General features: G+C 50.1%; 2 protein-coding genes across 12 annotated transcripts; one reads left to right on the forward strand and one right to left on the reverse strand.

Moving 5' to 3' along the window:
• Nucleotides 1–39: 39 nt before the first annotated feature.
• pcm1 (pericentriolar material 1) lies at nt 40–15,749 on the reverse strand. 11 transcript variants are annotated; one of them, XM_023830617.2, is made up of 41 exons: nt 15,624–15,749; nt 15,460–15,527; nt 14,195–14,330; nt 13,521–13,757; nt 12,903–13,157; nt 12,642–12,812; nt 12,310–12,405; nt 11,914–12,094; nt 11,378–11,487; nt 11,019–11,211; nt 10,755–10,920; nt 10,255–10,485; nt 9,998–10,167; nt 9,671–9,915; nt 9,484–9,587; nt 9,266–9,395; nt 9,039–9,188; nt 8,813–8,946; nt 7,201–7,371; nt 6,829–7,078; nt 6,518–6,663; nt 6,280–6,437; nt 5,781–5,958; nt 5,443–5,693; nt 5,049–5,207; nt 4,749–4,805; nt 4,074–4,246; nt 3,860–3,991; nt 3,588–3,708; nt 3,414–3,512; nt 3,221–3,321; nt 3,008–3,142; nt 2,730–2,927; nt 2,589–2,648; nt 2,288–2,420; nt 2,028–2,179; nt 1,863–1,929; nt 1,508–1,704; nt 1,094–1,186; nt 617–737; nt 40–547 (listed from the first exon to the last, which is right to left on the reverse strand). In XM_023830617.2, the coding sequence occupies exons 3-41, from the start codon at nt 14,300–14,302 to the stop codon at nt 522–524; spliced, it is 5,859 nt and encodes a 1,952-aa protein (XP_023686385.2). In that variant the 5' UTR covers nt 14,303–14,330; nt 15,460–15,527; nt 15,624–15,749; the 3' UTR covers nt 40–521. The 11 variants fall into 11 exon arrangements, with proteins under 11 accessions (XP_023686385.2, XP_023686393.2, XP_023686392.2 ...); XM_023830625.2 differs by having other exon boundaries at nt 9,998–10,143; nt 10,255–10,452; nt 15,460–15,673; XM_023830624.2 differs by having other exon boundaries at nt 10,255–10,452; nt 15,460–15,673.
• Nucleotides 15,750–15,898: 149 nt separating this feature from the next.
• Nucleotides 15,899–19,664, forward strand: fgl1 (fibrinogen-like 1). Its single transcript, XM_023830632.2, has 7 exons — nt 15,899–16,684; nt 17,048–17,219; nt 17,711–17,870; nt 17,944–18,041; nt 18,275–18,363; nt 18,591–18,778; nt 19,175–19,664. Exons 1-7 carry the CDS (start codon nt 16,616–16,618, stop codon nt 19,332–19,334), a joined length of 936 nt encoding a protein of 311 aa, XP_023686400.1. The 5' UTR covers nt 15,899–16,615; the 3' UTR covers nt 19,335–19,664.
• The last annotated feature ends 237 nt before the right edge of the window (nt 19,665–19,901 follow it).

The following is a 19,901-nucleotide window of genomic DNA, read 5'->3' on the forward strand; positions in this document are numbered from 1 at the left end:
AAAACCTTTCATGTCACACACAACCACAAAAGACAAGGGTCCATTTTTAAAACCGTCAAACATTTTAATTTCAAAAAAAAGGGAACAAAGGGTTTCAGTCCATCAAAATGATTCTACATGTTGAAAGCAGTACATTCAAGAGAAATGACAGACAACCCCAGGAAAAGAGGGGAGGGGGAATGCATCTAAAAATGTTAATTTAACTGCACGAATAAAACACCTTCACACTGCTGTGGGTATCGTGCCAGAGCAGCAAACGAGAGCAGGAAGACCTCAGAACCGTAGGTAACCATGAAAACGCTCTAAATAAACCTTGGAATTGAAAATGCCACGAGCTGCTTGTAGACGGCCTCTTAAACTAAGGCGGCAAAGACTATTATGAACCGTAGCAAGTAAAAACAAAGCCAACCTTCAATATTCGAGCCACATATTGGACCCTGGCCCTCCAGGGCTGATGTTCACCCCAGAGAAGTAAGCTGGAGATCCAGCTGTTGCCAACGTCAGTCCGGGGAGCCGAGGCTTCACGCACTCTGAGCGCCGACGGTCTCTGCGGGAGAAGCTTTTTGTAATACAGTTCAGAAAAAGAAAGACTGCCGAAAACCAGTTGTAACAGTACCTGGCTCTTTTAGTGCTTGAGAGTTTCCAACAAGAACGGTTTCCCCAACAGCTGTACTGAGGATTTCTGCTGACAGGTTGTTGTTTAGCTGTTCCTCAGCTATTCTTTTCTGAAGCTCCTCCTTTAAAAGATTAACGCAGATTACCACCCTGTCCATTCAAAGCTGTAAAGTAGCAGCAAATGCCAGTGTTCTGAAGGATGAACACACAGCTGTCAAGTCCACTGGAGAATGTAGATTTGACATTTAATCTGAAAGCTTTCAGCAAGTATCTGACTAAACTAAAACTCATCTATACAATGCAACTGCTTTGAGGTAAAATGCTGAACAAGATTTATATCAGCAATACTTTGTTTATTTCCTAACTGCTGCTTTCGGGAACAGGATATATTAGCAAGAAAACATCCTTTGTGACACAATGCTGGTCATAAGATCGGCATGTATACAAAGCCACATCCCGCCTGCGAGTTGGTCAACACCTTGCACATGACTGACAGCTGCAGGGGAAGATCTTCCACTTTGACAAAGTCATCTTCATCTGACTTCTGGCTTAAATTTCCAGACCCAACTTCCTGTTTGGGATTAGAAATAAACAGTTAGCTGAGCTTGTTCCACATGAACTCAGCCTCTTTACCCCAGGGGGTGAGTGGGGGTGGCAAGTGGCTCAGTGAGTAAGTCTCTGTGCCTGTGATCAGATGATCTTTGGTTCAAGCCCCAGCCTTGGCAGAACAGTCATATCTGTGGGCTATTCAGCAAGACCCTTAACCCCCAGCTCTAGGGGTGCTGTACATTAGCTGACTGGTAGCCTTGCTCTTGCTCCAGCTAAATTAGATGCAGGTGTTCAATCAGGTGACATGAAGGCCACCCCCCTGACCAAGGAGCCGCTCACTCACATGCTCATTAATGATGACAGGAGAGTCTGTGTCTGGGCTGCAGGTGGGCGAGCTCCAGGGTGACGTCCCCCCCAAGGCGGCCGGGGCGCTGCCGGCCACAGAGGCCCCCTCACCGCCCACCTGGGAGGCACCCCCATCCTGCTTCTCTTCCATCACTGGAGAGACTGTAGTCAGCTCTATGGACTCGGACCTTTTTACTTCAAGAAACAGAGGAACTCATTGATTCTCTAGGAGTTGCAGATAAAGCATGTTTTTGCCTCAAACCCCTAATGAAGTCCCTGTGTCATCTTCAGGGTGAGGATCAGCATGCCCCCCTCCCACCCTCACAAGTACACGTTCCTCTCTGGCATCTTACCAGCATCACTGCAAATGCTCTCATCCAATTTTTCCTGGCTGCTGTTCTCTGGGACGTCATTTGCTCCCTAAAAATGCATCTGTCAGTTTCAGATGTCCACGTCTCAGGTATTTAAAGTAACATTGTTATGAAAGCCCTCATGAAAGGTCAGAAGGTCCTAGCTACCTGCTCTTGGCCACATGACACCTCGTGGCTGGCCTGCAGAGATGTCTGCACATCGACAGGCCCCGTCTCAAACTCCTCCAGCTCCTCCTCTTCACCCTCATCTTCTCCACTGCCATAGTTAGTTAGGGGCTGGGTCTCTGCCTTTGACAGACCTACAGGGGGAAACAGGCTCAGAGTGACTGCTCAGACTACGTAAAACACAGCATTCATCTAAGCGCCTAAAATGGGTCACATGACAAAGAGGGGCAGGGCCTGCTTACTTATGGAGAGGGGCAGTCCAGTGCCATCCTCATCCTCGTCTTCCTCCTCCCTGTCTGAGGCTCCTGCGCTCCCTCCACACTCATTTGGTTGGGGGTTGTTGGCTGGCCCCTCCCTCTCAGTGTCATCTTGGTCCTTATGAGAGAAGATAGCAGATCAGGACGTCTGCTCTGCTACTGAGCCAGAGCCATAATGCCAAACAGGCTACAGCAGACATTGTTTGTACGGCAACAGGACCCAAGCACCCGGACCACAAGATAATCTATGAGAACACTGATGTTCAGACGAGGCAATGGTCCTCACTTTGTCTTCATCATGACTGGCAGGTGAGTGGGGCTCATCTGCTTCCTGGGGCTTGGCTTCCTGCAATAAGATTTAGCATGTTAGCATCCATAAGCAGAGCTGCTCGGTGAGCAGAGGAACGAGCCTGGTGCTACCGCCCACCTCCGCCTGCGGGCATTTCCTGGCTGTGGCCTGGGCTTTCATCCTGGCCTTCTGCTTCCCTCCCAGGCGGCTGCTGGCGTCGAGGTCCTGCATGAGGCGGAAGAAGGCCAGCTCATTGAACAGGATCTCTGAAATCTCCACCAGCAGGTCCTCGCCACACTCCTTTAGCGTCTGTCCAGCAAACTTTCTTAGGGAGTCCTGTGAGAGAGGTGGCAGGAAGTCACATGACAGACAGGCAACATCAGTTCACAAAGGAAGCTCTGATGGTTGCAACCTACCTGTAGTATGCCCCCTAGCTGGCGGTGGAAGAAGCGCACAAACTCCTTGCTGTCGTCATTGTGCTGGGTCAGCTCCAACACCATTCGCCTGACTGAGGAGAGCAGCTGGGGGGAGCACAGCTCATCCATGTGCTCCTGGAGTTGGGGGGTGGAAGAAGCCATGGTGAGAACACAGAATCATGGCGCATGCATAGCTGAGGCCTCATTGCTCACCTTCAGAAAGGGTATGACCTCCGTCATGATGGCCTTGATCTGCCTGTCCAGTTGCTGGGTGTCAATGTGGGGACAGTGGATGTCAGGGCTCTCGGAAGCACCTTTGGGGGGATGAGAGAGAGTTCAAAAAGTCTTGGCACTTTTAGTTGTTGAAATGTCTCATTAGTGTGAGGTAAACGCGGGGGTGGGGTACCTTCCGTTAGCATGGCCGTGGGACCCTCGGCCTGCTGCTGTGAGTGGTCCTGCACTTTCATCCGGGCCAGCGCCTTGTCCAGGTGGATCACCGTGGTGCCTGCACACAGGACAGGGGTCACGCCAGTGTGGGTCTCAGCAGGCAGCCTCCGCCACCAGCGCAGGCCACACTCACCTAAATCATTCTTGGCAAAGTGGTTGGAGGGGGTTGACTGGTTACTCTCATTATCCAAAGACTCGGCGTCATTCCGCTTTGTGCTCAAAGTCAGCTTGACGCCATTTTTTTCAGAGCCATCCTGCAACACGCCATTCGGCAAGAGGCATCAGGGAGAGACGATCTAAATACATCAAGACGACGACGACGACATCTAGCTGGGCTACGCCAACACACAGGCCCGGGAGCCATGGTGGCTCGGGCTCCCGTGGCTGTAGGGAACAGGGACTGACCGTGTCACTGGTGGCCAGGCTTTCGCTGGGCGTGAGCTCCAGGTTGGAGGTTGCAGCCCAGTCCACGGGGCCCTGGAAGAGGCTCCGCTCCTTCGCAGCCTTGCCTTCAGCCTGGTGCCTCCTGAGTATGTCCTGCCAGGAGGAACGACAAGCACTATACACAGGGCCGCAGGCAAGAACGTGCACCACGCTTTAAGGGCAAAGATCTCCTTACCTGTATGGAGAAGAGCGCCCTCTGCCGCAGGTAGTCAGTGCTGAGCTGCTGCAACTCATGGAACAGCTCGATGAGATAGTGTGGTCGGGACTCGTTCTGGGATATCAGAGCAGCCACCTCTGAATAGATGGTTTCCCGTAGTGCCTCGAACAGTGAGAGATCGCTGCTGGTATCTATGGGATGGAAGGTCACGTAGGTAGTCCTAGGCTGCCACAGCACGCTCAGAGCCTCCTCAGCTGCCTTGACCACAAGCTATCGCTACACATTCATTCTTACAGCCAGGCTGTTTTAACGGCTTTTGTTTCGAGTTGTTACATTTACCATTGACTGCCATCTAAATTCTGGCCGTGATTTAACTTGAATTAAAGAACTTAACTATAAATTGCAAAATTAACTGCCAACGATGAGTAGTCATTATACATTACAGCTAAACTAACGAAATTAAAGTCCACCAATAGACCGTGTCAAGATGATGAACACACTGATGCACACAACGAACCGTGACCAATCAACATGAGGCCAGGACAGAGCTCATTATCTCGAGGCAAACTCCTAGCTCAGTGGGAGAGCGGGACACAAACGGCCAGGGCGGCTCACGGCACTGAAGCCAGGCACAGACAGCAGGGAGCGCGATGATGGCGCGGCTCGCCTCAGACACACGTGGCGATTCATTACCTTGAGCTTCAGCACATGCAAAGCTGTTAGAGTGGACTGATGCTCTCCAAGAACATGCTGTGTGGAGCCGGATAGATACATGACAGAGAAAATAAAGATGTGTAGAAAACAAAAGGGGACCATTAGGGCTTGGGAGGGGCCAGCATCAGAACACCTAGACACTACATCCACTGACCACCCTAACATTAGCAGCGCTTAAACCATAACACAGATGAAAAGGGATTATGAGAAACTCCACTCATCTGATGATCATAGAACAGCTTTGGCACCGTGGCTTGGATCATGAACAGAAGTGTTTACCTGAGGAGATCTCGTTGGCCTTGAGCTCACTGGATTTGCCATCCAGTTTCTTTCGAGTCAACCTGTCCAGCAGGTCCTGATCGGGCTCCTTGGACCTGCTGTGCGAGGCCAAACCCTGGCTGAGCTCACTGCCACTAGAGCCTGCATCACTGTCCGGCCCTGAAGAAACAGTGCAGTCAGTCAGACTGCCTGCCCAGTAACACACAGACACCATCGTGAAACAGCATCTTTCCGGAGGATAAGAACATAAATTTACAAACAAGAGAAGGCTATTCGGCCCATCAAGCTCGTTTGCAGATTTGTTCAGCGGTGTGCAAATGCTGCCATCTGGTGGATTTTTAAGGATATTAAATTTAAAAATCCCACATGCATCCTTATGTTTCCTCACACCTACCCTTGATCTTGGTGTGTCCCTTGCCCCTGCGCCGCCTGCCCTTGGAGCCAGGAGTTTTGTCCCTGGAGGCCAGGCTGGCCTGGGCTGAGGCCTTGCCACCTGAGCGGAAGGTCTTGGTGACTGTGGTGGGGTCGCTGGGGTCAGGCATGCTGCTGAGGCTTTCCAGGGAGCCATGGGCCATTGGCGCGTGGGGATGCGGCTGCTGGCCGCTCCTCTGGCTAGGGGTGCCACCCTCGCCATCCTTCTGGGTCCTTCCACCGCAACGAAACAGGGATAATCATTAAGACCGCACATCTCATCTGGACCCACGCAGACAGTAACGCCGAATCGCACAATACCAGGTGTCCATGACACTTGCAGAAGCCCTGTCAAAGGCCTGCGAGAAGCCCATGTAATCCGTCTTGTTGGAGGCGTTGTGGTCAGCCGGCGTCTGCTGCTGCTCGCCCCCAGCCTGCTGCACAGGGGTCTTCGTGAAGCTGGGCCCCCCTGGTGGGAACGTCGGGTCGAAACCAAAGCCTGTCGCAGGGAGGGAGGGAGGCTGGGTGGGCCTGTTCACAGCACTGCAATGCTTCGACCGGCCTGCCAGCTTATAGCATCATCCCACCTGGCTGACATCTGCTGTATCCACCCCCGTTTTCCCCAAGCTGATAATATTGGAAGCCGTTACTCCAAATATGGGAAAGATGGTAAATGCTCAATGCAGGTTTAATTCCAAGAACAAAATGAACCAAATAATGAAAGTCTAATATCAGTCAGGTGTGCAGAGGTTAAAAAACAGAACAAAATGCAAACTTTGTGCAAATCTGGTATCATGGCTGAATGAGCGGGGATGCATACCGGAGGGCAGGGGAGAGAAGGGGGCCAGCCCAGGCATGCTCAGGAGGCTGAAGGGCAGGAAGGGCCCCCCGGACGCAGATGGGGTGCCTTGCTGGGGTTGCTGGGAGGGCTGCGGCTGCTGCTGTTGCCGGAGGAGCTCGTCCAGGGCGTGGCGAAGCCTGCAGGAGGACAGCACAGGTCAGGGTCCCACAGCACAGCCCCGAGGTCCTGTCCCATCAAACGGAGGCACGCCCCTTACCTCTGCACGTTGGTCTGTTGCCATGCCAGCTGCGTGTAGCACTGGTTTAGCTGGTGCATGAGCAGGTGCACCTGCGGCGAGCCCAGGTTGCCGGGCAACATGTTGTAAGGGCTGGTGATTAGGCTCTGCAGCATATAGGACAGTGTCTGCAGAGGGGGGGGGAGAGAGGGGCACATGGCTCATACTGACTGTGCCTAATGTCCCTGTAAAAAAGGGCGCAAAGTCAAAGCCAGTCTCAGCACAGCAAGACGGCCAAGCTCTAGGTGACGGGGCTCCTCGTGCCCTCCTCCGCCCCCCCCCCCCCAGCTCACCTGCTGGTCCTGCATGAGCGTGTGGCACATGCTGGTGCTGAAGTCCAGTTGCTTCTTCAGCTGGCCCACCTGCTCCTGCCAGTGGGAGCGGCCCTCCTTGAAGGAGCACTCCGAGGCCCAGCGCAGGTTCTCCTGACGCCGAGTTCCCCCGGGGCCTCCGGCTTGCCGCTGGAGCCGGGGCTGCGACCCAGAACCAGAGGCCGGATGGCCAGAGCTGTGCACAGGCGGAGGCTTGGAGGCTTTTGGGCCGCTGGGAGGCAGCAGACATGCATCTCATTAAAGGCATTATGTTATGGGCCACACTCACACCATCTCAGATGTCCCGTGTGAATGCAGAACAGCGGGCAGCCCCTCTCCCCTGCTCCCTGGTACCTGTTTCTAGATGTTCTGCCATTGTAGGCCTTGCTCTTTCGACCAGGGTACGAGACGTCCTCATTGGAGCTGTAGTCTCCCTCCTCCTCCTCATCTCCCATCTCAGAGGGGTAGCCTTCGTCATCCTCATTGAGATGACTGGGTGTTGATCCCCCCCAGGTGGCCATTGTCCTGCAGAAACGCATTTGGTGAATTACACTGCTCCAAAAGCAGGGCTCCAGACTGTGACCGTTTAGTCATATTTAGCAACCATTTTTGCAGACAGTGTGTGTAAATCTTATAACGAGGTGCACCAGTGCAACTCGCAAATATGCCACCATTTTTTTTTAAACCATCGTCGTGTACCACATGAAACACCTGCAGAGACAGAGAACTTTTCTTTTGGTTAAGGTTTAAGTCTATAGAAATGAATGGAGTTCCCAAAAAGATATGACTATATGGACTGTGTGTGTGTGTGTGTGTGTGTGTGTGTGTGTGTGTGTGTGAGAGAGTGAGAGAGAGAGAGAGAGAGAGAGAGAGAGAGAGAGAGAGAGAGAGAGAGAGAGAGAGAGAGCGCTTTCCCACGGCAGGAACTTTTTTCTCAGAACCAGGAATTTGTCAGTTTAGAAACTCTGTCCAACTACTTTGGAAGCACTTATAGCGACACCTCGCTGACTGGTTGCCCACTAGCACTACCTTTCCACAGAAGTAAATAAATAAAAATGAAAAAAGGCAAAAACTGAGCAGATGGAATTGTTTTTGTACCTTTATCATATTTAATACATTAACAAAGACTTTTTTGGTTGTGCCTCCATATTTCTACATTGGAAAATTTGCTCCATAACCAATATACTTGTCTAATATTGCCGGTGCTGCCAGTGAAACTTGCCAGCGCTTGTTAGTGGGATAAAGTTACATTGTTCTTTATCCTGTGGAAAATGACAGATCGATCTGCTGGCCAGATTTAATAATGAAATTAACACGTCGTGGATTGTAGAAGTAAAATACAAGTCTATGTCCCCATATGTTTGCGATCAATCCTCCCAATAACTAACAAATAACCAACAAAACTTGTTCATCATCCATTCTTTTGTAGTGGTGGTGTAGTTTCCTATGAAATTACATGTGAAGTGTAAACAAGCTTTTTGTGTGTCTCATGCTTGTTTAGTATAAAGGTCCCAGCTCCTGTTGTGTGTTTGAAAATGACATGAAAGTGACATGAAAGTGCCTAGGAGCTACAAAAGTTCTTGGTCCAGACAGCTCAGGAACTCAGAAGCGAGAACTGAATTTCGGTGAGAAAGTGCCACATGAAACACTCAAAGCACTACAGCAGCTGACAGAATAGCAGCTGAATCCCTTTGTACATTTATTATCCGGCGTTTACGTTTAAAAAAAAAAAAAGCACGATTTAAACTTAATGTTTTTTTCCCCTTCATAAGAACTACTTCACTAACTTTTTCCTTTAAAATAAAACACCACCATTGTTATTTCTGTTACCAAAGCATTTACCAGTAATACAGTTAAGATGGAAAAAAACATTAATGTGTTGCACTGAATGTCGATTTAAGTAGCACACCTAAATTTAATGCTAGTTAATCTGAAGCCCTGAAAAGGTTCTGACACGCACACGCACCTCTCATCCGGCGGGAGCCCGGCACGGCCCAGGCCGCTGCGGCGTTGGTGCTCTGCCATCAGGGACTCGAGCTGCTTGCGGCGCTGCCTCAGCTCCTCTCTCTGGAAGCGGCGGCGCTGCATCTCTGACCACAGCTGGGTGTAGGGAGACATTGACCTTTAGATATACAGACAGACACAGACCGAAACTGTATCCCCTTCGCAGGCTCAGAGGGCAGGCATCCTACCTCCTTGTCTGGGGCGGATGCATCCGTCTTGGGCTTCAGTAAATCCAGGGTCGCAGTGGCTGCTGAGGAGGTGGTCGGACCCACGGCCGGGGTGGAGGCCGCAGCAGGGACCTTCCTGGGGCCTTGATCACTCGTGCTGGACACGGATGACTGTATGGGGGAGGGACCCATTCAGTACAGAGAAGCATCTGATAGAAGTGCATCGTCAGGCACCCGTAAGCAAGTACCTGCAGGTCAGGACAGGCCCACTGCAGGTCCTGGATTTTCCCCTGAATCTCCATCAGCCTCAGCCGCTCCTCCTGCAGCCGTCTGAGCTCCTGCTGTTGCTCCCGCAGCCGTGCCTGATACAGCTCCTCCCTGGGAGACACGGGTGGAGGCCTGGCTGAGCGGCTGAGGGCCGTCACAGCCGCTCAAGCACCAGCACACGACAAGGCCCCCTCCTTACCTGGCTACCTCGGGAGGAGAGACTTTCACAGATTCGGGAGCATTGTTGGGCCGCTGACTTGGCCCCTCGTCCTCATTGGCCACGGTGCCATCAGTGTCATCGCTCTAGAACAAGCAAGCTCAAGCATCACTGATGACATCAGCAACCGCCCAGAGCCCTGCCCCCCCAACGGCACACAGGACCCCACCTGCACCATGGTCACCAGCTCCTGCAAATGTCGCAGCTTCTCCTTCGCGGTCTGCAGCCGGTGGACCTTCTGTGCAAACTCTGCATCCTCGTCCAGGCTGCTCCTGCGACTGGAAGCAGAGCCCTCACTGTCGCCATGCCGTGCGACCTCGTCGTCCTCGTCCCCCAGGGCTTCGTCATCCTCGTCCTCCTCCTCATTGCCATCCTTCACCTCCTCAAAGGGGCGGTCCCGGTTGTACTGGCACTCTGTGACACAGAGACAGTATGACTCAAGGGCAGTGCAGAGACCCCTGGATGTGACAGTGCTATGTCGGGGGCGGCGGCCCACCTATCACAGAGGGGATGTTGAAGCTCCTCAGGTTAGCTGCTGAGCGGTTGTTGATCTCACAGTCAGTGTTCAGCCGCCCATCATGGTTGTTAGAGGCACGACCGTTGGTGAGGCTGTTCACATCCATCCAGTTGCCAGGTGGGTTTCTGCTGGTAACAGAACAGCTTGTCCTACACACAGAACCACACAGATGTGTCACTGCTGCTTCAAGAACAACCCCATCCATCTACATTTACCTGTGTGGAAAATCAGCACACCTTATGTTGGTGACTGGCTCGTGGTTGTCATGCTCCGAATCAAATATGGTCTCAAAGATGGAGCCGTCCTGGCTGTCTTCCTCATCCTCATCACGGATGTTCTCGTTGACGGCATCCACCATCATGTCGGACGTCTGTTCGTAGTACTGCACCAGCTCCCTCAGCTCATTCAGGCGGGTGTGCACCTCCTTCAGCTTCCTGCTTGCACAGTAATGCCAAGAGCTGTACTTCCTGTGATGTCACAGGAAATGCTGCCAATTCATCTCTCTATGCTTATTCGCATTCAACGTGAGAAATTCTGCCTAACATTCTTTTCAGCAAATACCAAAATTACTAAACCAAACTAAACTACTTATACTAACCATTTTAATGACACATCTTTCCTCCTGAAGGTTTAATACAAATAGAGCATTTTCAGACTTCACTAATAAACTTTGCTCTTGGTATTCTATAGATATATGAGCAAGGAAAGTAATTTAACCAATTTCAGGTCAGTGTACCGGAGTTTGGCGCCTGGACTGATGTTGCCTTCAGCATAGGAGCCACTGGACTCCAATCCAGAGGTCACATGACTGCCGCCATCCCGGCCGAAGCCCATAGAGCGTCCCCCAGACAGTGAGGTTCTCTGGTCTGTGCTACGTTGAGACAGAATAGGGCCCCCTCGACCTGAGTGGGACGCCACAGAGCAAGTGAGAGACCCAACACCACCAGAATGGACTGCCCAGACAGCTACTCCTGGAAGAGCAAAGGCCTCGGCCTCTTACAAGGGTTGTTGTTCAGTGTCTGGTCTCGGAGCGTGTGCAGTTCCTGCAGGATCTTGTCCATGGTCTCCTTCTTGTCCTGGAGTTGCTGCAGAGTGGCACGCTTGGCACTGGCGAGTGTGTGCCTTCCCCGTGCTGCCTCCCTGGAAAGCGACAGGCTCTCCGCTTGCCTCCGGTTGTCTGGAACAGTCTTTGTCTGGGTGCAACATAACATGAAGGGTGAACATAACACATTATTCACACCGTCTACCCGTCAGCATCAAAGTCTTCCTGCAGAGAGCTAGACTCTTAAAATGTTAATTCAGCAAAAAACTAATTGCTTCAAACATGACAAGCAGCAAGAGAAAGTTCCTCCATGATACCTGTGTGTCATGAAGCTGATTGTGGAAACGCTGTATAAGGTCATTCAACTCATCATTCAGCTCTGATGTGATGCTGAGGCCAGACACGCTACCCGTCGTCTCAGTCACAACTGTAGGAGATGAGGAGAAGAAAAAAAAAAAGAGACCAACAGTCAAGGATAGAAGAAGGAAGATCAACTGGACAGTACTGGTGTCACAAAGAATCTAAACTGTATGACATTCTCACATCACCCTGGACCAAAGCACAATACAGTAGACAACATAACTGAGAACCCAGATATGTAGAATATTTGGACTGATACCTGGAATACAAGACATCTATTAGCTAACTTCATGCATCTTATTAATTGCTGTTAACCACTGCCTGAATGACTGTGTTTACAGTGTCGTGGGGGCTCTTCTGCAAAATTACAGATCAGGCGCATAAAGCAGACATAACAAGACTTCTATTAACCTAGGAAAAAAACATGCTTGCTATACAACAGAAAGTGTACTGGCCAAGACACGCAAGCTAGTAGTGAACAAACGAGACTCACCCGTGTCGTCCAGGGGTGGCATCTGCGGCATGTTGCTCTGGATGGACATAAGAGCGGTCTGCCGGCTCTTAAGGGCCCGCAGCTCCTCATGCTGCTCTAGATACTTTTTCAGAAGGTCCTGCTTCTTGCGGGGGTTCTCCAGGTCCTCCTTTGCTCCTAGCATGCGGAGGACATCCCGGCCCTGCAGAGTGAGCAGCAGGCATTCAGATTATCACGGTGAAGGATGGAAGGCTTGTGCTACTGATGACTGAGACCGTGAGGCTCCATTATGGGGTTTAACCCCCTAATGGGCTCCTAGGGAAGCATTCATATAACAGACCTGAGTGTCATTTTCACTAAAGGAAGAACTGCACAGGCAGATCTCCCAAGTGGCGGAGCCAGTTCAGGTGTACTCACCGCGGAGTGTCCGCTCTCAGCGTTCAAGGGTGTGAGGTCTGCCAATAAACTGGTCCCCCCTGGGGATGCTAGGGCGCGAAGGTCATCCTCCCTGGCCTGGGGGGTTAAGGGAAAAAAAACAAGCCATCGTTTACAGTATGCACACATGCCGTCTTCAGCACACGACTGGCTGCATGCGAGCCTGCTAGGTCACACTCACAGGCAAGGCAGTGCAGTTGAAACCCAACTGGAGCAGGAATAAAAATAACTTAGCCCAGATTTAGGTTATTATTCTGGGATAAGGAACACTCGCTCCTTAGACAAAAGACAATGGAAAAATCCCACATACTGACCAATGTTTTCTGCAGAAATCTCAAATAGGACTTCTCTTCTTCCTTCAGGTGATCGATGAGATGAGACAGGTGCTCGACATTGGCTGGGACATCAGCTTTCTCTGCCAGGTCATCTCGCATGGAGCTGGCCTTTCTGATGCAGTCCCGAATCTGAACCAGCTTGGTCACAACCTGACAGGGAGAGTGAGGCAAGATGCATTTAGAAGAGGGATGTACACATGCGAGCACCTGCACACCACCATGCACACACTCTGCCCTTACCTGACGGCTGTCAATCCCTGCTTCGCCCCTGCCGTCAGAGATGGGTGACCCTCGCTCCAGGCGAGAGGAGTCTTTGCGCTGCACGGATGAGTCTTTCCCCACAGAGGCAGTTGCCAGGGTGGCTGAAGTTGGCTGCTTGCTGTTGTTGGTGTTGACACACAGTGGCAGGAAGTTGAAGGGCTTCTTGTTCTCAGCCAGCTGCCTCTGGTTGTTTGCCGCCGTGACTCTGCCCTGAGAATCGCTCCCGATGCTCCTCTGCCAGAAAGACAGGCGCTTGTCAGCCGTCGAGGATTCGGAGCGCGGCGGTGAAAGGCTCTCTGCACTCACAGAAACAGCCTTCCTGACTGCAGCAGGCACCCTGATACCGCCTCACATTTTATACGGGTCTCGTCTAGGAGACCTAGATTTGAAAGTTCTCAACAGATGGCCACAGGTGGCCTGGAAATGTCCCACAAAACATCCCACAAACACTGAATATGCTGCCTTTTGTCCCCCTTCCATGAAAAAAAATTGTGTTGTGGCAGTAAATGAAGCACGGAGAGAACAAGAACCCTGACCTACATATTACAACGAGATTCCTGCTGTATGTTGGCCAGTTACTGGACCCTATCCCCCCACCTGGTCCAGGTCCGTGAAGTTGATCCGTTGCCGCAGCCTCTCCAGTTCTGCTTGTTCCGGAACAGACATCTGGGTGGCATATGAGTGCGGGGTGCGCGCTCGCTGGCGTCGCCCAGCTCCCGGTGTGGACTCTGGCGAGATGCTATTGGTCAGAAGGCTCTCTGCCGCCTCAGCAACCTTCTTCTTGTTCTTCTCAGAGGAGCGGTTGGCTTTCTTCTGCTGCTGTGTCCCCCAGTCCTGCCAAAGAGCATTCATCGATTCACACATACAAGCTTCAAGCACAGCTACCCACAGAAACAAGGTTAATACAGCTGGGCACAGATACTGGAGAAATGTAGGTCAAGTGCTTCACCCAAGGCTATGAAGGAGGACTCCATCTAAAAGGGACCTTCTAGTTGCTGTGCCACCTGCTGACCCATCACCCAGTTGGGGGGGGGGGGGGGGGGTAAAGGTGAATGAATTTCCACATATTGCAGCACTCAGTCAATAACTCAAAGTCCAACTTCTACATCAGGCAGGGAGTGACCCCTATGTAGTCCCACTCTCCAAGGAAACCTTATGCTGGATACCAACACCATAGACACAACACTGGCTATTTAAAAAAAAAGGGATCACCAGCCACATTGCTTGACCTGTTTTACCACCACCACCCCCCCCTTTACATTTCCTCATACCATGTTGTTAAGTCTGTCTTCCAGTCCCAATCCACCATTGCTGGTGGCCCAGTTGGCCAGGTCTTGGTCCTCAGCACTGTCATCAAACAAAGCCCCGCCTGTAGCCATCTTCAGAGTGCAAAGTTAGGAGCCAAGTCTGCAGCAACACACACACACGCACACAATAAGCATACAGGGCACCATGTTCCTGTATGACATATAGACCACAACTAAGTTCACTACCACAGTTTAACAGCAGGTACCATAAGCAATGTAAAGAAAAGCAAAAACACAGGGGAAACACATTAAGTTACCATATGCAAGCTTTAAAAAAAAAATGCTTAAAAAACGGAAACGCAGCTTGGCGTTTAGGTAATACAAAGGACAAAGAAATCAGAAGACGGCGCCGTTATGCCGACTTAAAGGCTCCCAGGACCACGAATCAAGTCATCTAGCGCAACCGCTGAGTGGGTTTGAGCCCATTAAAGACGCCACCACGCTCCTTTTGTTTACGTGCACCATGGTACCCAGAACGGAACCGTTACCTTCACAGTACAGCCAGACAGCAGAATGAAGGCGGACCCGGCGCGGCACCAGCTGTCCCTTCGCTCCCCGCGTCCCGTTTACCGCGGCAGCGACTCGTAACCCGCTAAAAGCTCGGCGGGCCGAGCGTCGCCCCGACGGGTAACGTTGGAGAGCCGACGCGGGCTTCGCGAGGCGGGGCGTCGTCATGGCAACACCCCCTCTACCCGCTAACCAGTTAGCTAAACGGCTAACACCCCAACATCCAAGCTCCCCATGTACTTCACGCCCCAAGCGTCAAACAACACATGATAGCTGGGCAACTCTGACCTAGTAGCACCGGCACGCGGCCCACATCCCGAATCTGACCCTCTAAACCCACCACGGTTACCGCCGCCTCGGCTTTCGCGTAACGCAAAGCTGGTTATCCGCCAGTGTCACCTATCAACATGCTGAAACTTACCGGTGGTACGTTATAATTGCTAAGTTGCTGAGCGAGGCTTCACGCGGCTATCGCGCGCCAGCAGCCCCGACTCAAACGGCCGGCTAGCCCAGCTAGCCTGTTAGCTAACAAAGACAACAAAGTAGCCAGCTGCCGCGCAACACAAACACACACAGGCTAACTCGCAAGGAAACGTGTGTAACCCGCCCCCTGCACCTACAGCCCGAATCAGTTATGCGTAAATTAATCACTCTGCTGAGAGATTGCGGACACATAAACACCGAGAAGTGCAGCAGTACACAACCACCTGAAACAATATTACCTCAGCAACTCTGCTTGTGATTATTTAGACCACCTCCTGTCAAGCCGGGGAGGATCGGCGCTGTGTGCCTGTGTCCGCGAAACAGAAACAAAGTCGTCAAATTACAAAGTCTTAAAGTACTAAACGTAAGACTGAATTTATACACTGTGGATAAGGGTCCGAACCCGTCGGGACAGCCGCCATCTTTCTGCTCAGGCGAGCCCGCGGATGGATTCGTCAGCGCCACATTGCCACCCCCCCCCTTACCCCCGATGTGGCAGTACACGTTGGGAAGAGGCACAGTCGTATGTAACTATCTCTAAATATGACTTTTTAAAAAGTGCACACGCAGATACATTGATCAGATGTAGCCTACACCAGAAGGGGTGCCGCTGAGGCCTGGGACTAGTTATGACGTCGGATGGATATCGGGGGTAATGCGGCTGCTTATGAAAAATATTTGAAGAGATTTTAAATATAAACGGGAAAAGTTATTTTAGGTTACTTAAGTATTAAAAGTGACCAATACTGTTTTACCAGCACTCAAAATTATAAAGCTTATAACTTTAAATATGAAATTTAAATTAAGTCATAGCAAAGTAGTGCGGATTATTAATATTAACTTTAGTAGTATCATCAGCCTTTGGCTATTTGTTATGTGTACAAAAATAACGGCATTGGGGTAAAGGTATTTAAGCAATAACGATTTGTCTTGGTGTAATCCGAAGATAAGGGCATAGTAACATTTATTCTTCGAAGTAAATTACATACTAAGAAAACTGCATTCTCGTGTATGAGCATTTCTTAAATGTGCCTTTATCCCATTAAATCACGCACCGCCCCTTACAGAATTCGAGCACTACATGTCACCTGTCTTATTTTAGCTTATATATTAAAACTGTCGGACACGGTACATAGAGTTCATATTGGATTGATTCGGACGGTCTGCTGTTTACGGACATCATTTTATCAGATCCATCTGAGCATTCCTGTGCCATGATTCACTGCTGGACAGCACCGCTAGAACATTACCCGATCGGCGGAGGGGGGTTCCCAGTGTATTACTGGGAGAGCTGGGAGAGCGGTTGGTGCGTGTTTTTTCCGTGCTGTCGATGACAAGTTCCGAACCGGTTTGAGTCTCGCAAAGGACAAGATCTGTCAGGAAGCCGCAAGGACCATGGGGATCTCCGGGATGTGGACTGGGCAGGTTCTCACCTTTATTTTCTTTGCGCAAAGTTGTGTCTCGGTAAGGAACTATTTTCAGTTCTGCTTCAGCTTTTGTTAAAGCCAAACTGTATTATTTGCATCTGTAACGCTACAGCGGTATTTTTGTATTAGTATTGCGAACACGAAATTTGCGATGCATTTGTAACCGGAGGGACAAATCGATAAATAGTTTTAAAGAAATTATTTTTCAGGTTGGACTGAGACAAAAAATAGGGCTGTCAAAAATTATATTATATTTTCACGTTTTACTGGCTGTTTAATACTTAATTTGTTCTTTGTTAATCATTTACAGGTCATGTATATAAATTTTACCTCTGCTCCCTGCCATATATCTGCCTTCCCTCATATGTCTATGCACGCCTGCTCGTATACACGTCTGTAGGCCCCAGATGAGTGTCTGCAGGAGACCATACGTCTGCGTGCACAGCTGCGCACCTTGCAGGGTCAGGTCGCTAGGCAGCACATCCTGCTGCAGCAGCTGCGTGACCAGGGCATTCAGACGTCTACAGTGGACAAAGATCCCATTGTCCATGGGGGGCCAGTGGAATACATTGGTAAGGGGGCGCCATGTCTTTGACACAATTGGTCCAGGAGGGCTGGTATCCTCGAGATTTTAGGGAATACATCTTAGTGAATGTCTGACCAACACCTGAAATGTCAGCCAGGGATAATATTCTATCCGAATGATTACTAGAATACTCAAATAAAATCTAGGATAAAAGCAGGAGAGGGTGGAGGGTGGTCCTGCTTGCCTGCGAGTGCCATGTGGGCTCTGGCTTCTTGCAATGCCCTTAATTCCGCTGTCCTGCCTAAACATACTCAGTCGGGGCTCCTTCCAAATCATTAGTTGCTCAGCCCGCAGCACTGACCTACATTCACCCAACAGCGGTAAAGAGGGCAATTAAAGAGGGCAATTAACCAAAACCGCACATGTAATTGGTTTCTGCTGTCCAGTCGGAATTTCCGAGGCCCAGATCAACTTGAGGTGTATGTGACCAATGACAATGAAAGCAAACCTGTGCCTTGTTTGTCGATGGATGTTCAGACTGCGCTCAGGCCTACAACGACGGGAAAAGGCAGAGCGGGTCCTATGTGCTTAAGCCCCTTCGGTCATCCTCCAGCTTCAATGCCTACTGTGACATGAGCGATGGCGGAGGTTGGACCGTTTTTCAGAGGCGATCGGACGGCAGTGTGTCCTTTGACAGGTGAGAGAATGCGTCTCTGTTTTTTTTTACGGCAGCAATTTGCTCTCTGACCATAAGAAAGCATTTCTTGTAGGGCCTGGGCGGAGTACAAAACAGGTTTCGGAAATCTGGCATCCCACACAGGAGAATTCTGGTTGGGAAATGATTACCTGCATTACCTGACATCTCAAGGTAAGATGCAATGACTTGGTGTAGGGTGTGTGTGGTTCTAGCATATGCTCCGAATGGGACCCCGTATTCGCTGTGGGTAGATCTTAGCGCACTCGTGCATGATCTTCGATATATGGATCAAATCACAAATATTTCAGTGTCTTACAAAAAGGCTCAGAAAATTAGTTATTTGCTGTAAATTGGCACAAATTCTCAGAAACACAAAGTAAGTAAACAGTTTTTCGCCTTCGCAGGGGATTACGCCCTCAGAGTCAATATGGAGGATTTTGATGGCAATCAGCGTTATGCAGTGTACAGAAACTTCAAAGTGGCCAGCGAAACGGTGAGCCTGTTTTCTCCCGCTGTCTTCATTTTAAACAGTATCCATGCTGCCCTGCATGCTGCTCCTCTGCCGACTGACATTGTCCTTCTGCTTAAGGTTCATGGTTTTTATAAGGTCACGAAAACTGGGACGCAGTCCCAGGCCAGGGACATGAATCAAAACATTGCTTCCATTTTAAAGCCTTAAGACAGAGTACATGTTCGGTAGTAAAGCCCCACTTTCCCCAGAACGGGTACCAGCTGCAGTTCGGTGAGTACTCCGGGACGGCGGGCGACTCGCTCGCAGGCACTTACCACCCAGAGGTGCAGTGGTGGGCAAGCCACCAAGGGATGAAGTTCAGCACGTATGACCGTGACCACGACCGCTATGAGCGTAACTGCGCCAGGGAGGACAAGGGCGGCTGGTGGTTTAACAGGTTTGCTCTTTTTAAAAAAAAATATATATATTTATGGTTAGTTGCTAGCCAAGGTGACCTCAGGTGAATTTAGCACATTTATACATGTCAGTGTTTCACAGTGAAAGTTAACACATAGCACAGGTTAGCTGGTTTGGCACTAAATCCCACAACCTTAAGATAAATGCAGAACATTATGGTTTATGGATACACAGTAGGCAGGGAAGCAGACTTCGTATGTGAATGTAAGTGAAAGTGTCATAGTACTAATATTATTAGCTGTCAGTATTATTATATTGCTGATTAGCATGGCTAGTTGGTTTTAATTCTGTAAGATTACTCATGATAAGAAACCTCTTTCATTGCAAGAAACAGTCTGGAGGTTGATCCTTGTGCTGTTGTTTGATTATCCTCTAGATGTCACTCTGTGCACCTGAATGGTTATTACTATCAGGGTCCCTACAGCGCAGCCACTGACAACGGCGTGGTCTGGTACACCTGGCACGGGTGGTGGTACTCCTTGAAATCTGTGGAAATGAAAATCAGGCCTATGGACTTTGAATCGGACCAATCATGAACCAGCATTTTATGTAACTCTCTTAATTTCATGATTCCTTAATTACTTACTGTATACTAATGATTATATTAGCAACACATATATAGTATATATTTTTATGTGCTAAAACTTGCTATAATTTGTGCTAAAACGTGCTAAAATACATCCATGTGTCTTTGTTCTAGTAGCAAATCATGTTATTCATGTTAGCCTAATCTCTTGGGAAGGTTATAGATTGTCCGTCATGCCCTGAGATCATGTGTTCTAGTTGGGCCTTCCATGCAGTGATCACTCTGATCGTTTGTATTTTGAATGTGACTCCTCTTTCTAATAAACTTGCTAAAACGTGAAGATACTCGTCACAGACATCCATACCTCAGATTCCATGGAGTTTATTCCTAGCTGTAGGATATTCCGTCAGTGTTTTAATAAACAGCCATGGTTTGCATGTAAGGACCAAGCGTGGTAGGGTTAGCTGAGCCCCAGGGAGCAGCGTAGTGCAGCATGGAGGGTGGGTGGAGGTATGAGGGTTGGGGGGGGGTGGGATCTAGCTGCATGGGGGAGGTGGTGTAAGCCAGAGTGACTAGT

This window comes from Paramormyrops kingsleyae, chromosome 25, assembly GCF_048594095.1.
Source record: "Paramormyrops kingsleyae isolate MSU_618 chromosome 25, PKINGS_0.4, whole genome shotgun sequence".
NCBI classification, from domain to species: domain Eukaryota; kingdom Metazoa; phylum Chordata; class Actinopteri; order Osteoglossiformes; family Mormyridae; genus Paramormyrops; species Paramormyrops kingsleyae.